Genomic DNA, 2,010 nt, shown 5'->3' with positions numbered 1-2,010 from the left:
CTAATCCAGGTAGCTATTTAGTTTCAAACATGTATCTCTCGTGTGTCCATTTGCTTTGCAAAATTATGGTATCTATCATTATTGTTCTTGTTCTTGGAATCAACTTTGGCTTTATAATAGAATTGCCCTATATCACCGGTATTTTGTGCAGAAGATTTAACAAACATAGCAGATTTTGTCGGAATAGAGAAATTAATTTGGACTTCTTTTTGTTTTTCAACTCTTAAGGCCATGGAGTAAGCCTTGTGCACATAAGGTAAAGGATCGAGAACCAAAATTTGGTTTCTCAAATTTTCAAAAGTATCATTTAATCCCATAAAGAACTACATGGGTCTCAGCAAAGTTTGACATGGCTTTTGAAGATCCACAATTACACATAGGCAATTGCATAAGACAACTCAACTGATCCCATAATTGTTTAAGTTTGGTATAGTATTTAGAAACAGAAGAATCACATTGGTTAATTGAGGCGATTTGTCTTTGAAGCTGATAGATGAGAGGTCCATTGCTTTCTGAGAAGCGTTCTTCAAGCTCGTTCCAAAGTTCATGAGCAATAGTATCAAAAATAAAAGCTTCAACGATATCTTTCGAAATCGCATTTAGAAGCCATGACCAAACCATGCAATCATTGTTGGTCCAGTCATCAAGATCGCTACCTTCAACCTTTGGTTTCTTCGAGGTTCCATCAATAAATCCAACTTTCTTCTTTGCTCCTAAAGCAATTTGAATCGAATACTTCAATTGCATCTAATTTTCGCTTCCAGTTATTTGTGAAGATACCATAAACATGTTTGGATTATTTTTTTAGAGTTAGGTACGAAATTTGGTGTAGAATTGATCGAAGAAGACTGATTACCGCCTGGAATTGAATCCATGATCTCACAAAAATGGATCTAATGTTGTGATACCATTTCAATTTTAGAGAGAGAAACATAATTTGTGTAATGAACTTGATTAATTCAACAAAGGTAAACATTACAGTATTTATACAAAAACGATAATATCAAACTGTAGCTAACTCTAAGTATTTACATTTTACACCCTATAATGAAGAGATGTTACATAATGGTCCTCCAAGTATGGTTTCCATAGCTTCTTTGTTGTCTTTTGTATTTATATTGCAAATAATTGTGTATGTAACATTTTGAAACACCTTTAAATGCATAATTTTTGGTTTAGTGAGATATGTTTGAGACTCTACCAAATATTGTTTTTAACTGTATACGAAGGTAGTGTTCGATATACAATCAAAAGGAATATATTGAAGCATTACGATGGGATAAAACAAAATCCTATTTATTTGCTACAAAAGAATAAAATGACTCCTTGTTGAATGTGATTCCTTTTATTAGGCTAATTTTCATTTTAATGGGGAGCTAATTTTTTCATTCCTTTCAAAAATAGAATGATATATTATTATTATCATAGATTACTATTATTTATATATTGGTCAATAATACTAATTTTTTTATAAAATAAAAAAAAAGAAATTTAATATTTTTTTTCAAACATCAGTAATTTTTTTTATTATATTTCTTTGTAAGATTTCATTGTAGTTAATTTAACTTTTCAGTTTTTAACAATATCTTTTTTTTTTGAACGGCAACTTGACTGGTTAGATGTTAGTGTTAATACTCCAATTCATATTAGTATCAAGGATCTCTCCTAATTGAGTTATTCCCAATTGACAGTTTTTAACAATATCTTTAAATGATAAATAATTCTTTTTAAGTATTTGATATACATATACACTAATATATATATATATATATATATATATATATATATATATATATATATATATATATATATCAACATCTATTTTTCTTTTTTCTTTTTATAAACTGACATTTCATTTATCGTCAAATTTATTTTATTTTATTTTTATATTTATATTGTAATAAATAATATGTTTGAATACTTCATTTTATTTTAGTTTCGAGATAACCAAACATAACAACAAAATGTGAAAATTCATTGATTTCATTGTATTACTCCATTACACATTTG

General features: G+C 27.9%; 1 protein-coding gene across 1 annotated transcript; it reads right to left on the bottom strand.

The window, feature by feature from the left end:
- Positions 1–303: 303 nt before the first annotated feature.
- LOC145050614 (uncharacterized) lies at positions 304–747 on the bottom strand. Its single transcript, XM_078998838.1, has one exon. The coding sequence runs from the start codon at positions 745–747 to the stop codon at positions 304–306; it is 444 nt and encodes a 147-aa protein (XP_078854964.1).
- Positions 748–2,010: the final 1,263 nt, after the last annotated feature.

This window comes from Lactuca serriola, chromosome 5 (assembly GCF_051521515.1).
Source record: "Lactuca serriola cultivar US96UC23 chromosome 5, Lser_US96UC23_V15, whole genome shotgun sequence".
Lineage (NCBI taxonomy): Eukaryota > Viridiplantae > Streptophyta > Magnoliopsida > Asterales > Asteraceae > Lactuca > Lactuca serriola.
The sequence above is the reverse complement of the archived record's forward strand: the minus strand, read 5'-3'. Positions and strand labels throughout refer to the sequence as shown.

Coding starts and splice junctions, on each gene's coding strand:
- LOC145050614 (XM_078998838.1), bottom strand. CDS start 747: ATGCAATTGAAGTATTCGATTCAAATTGCTTTAGGAGCAAAGAAGAAA.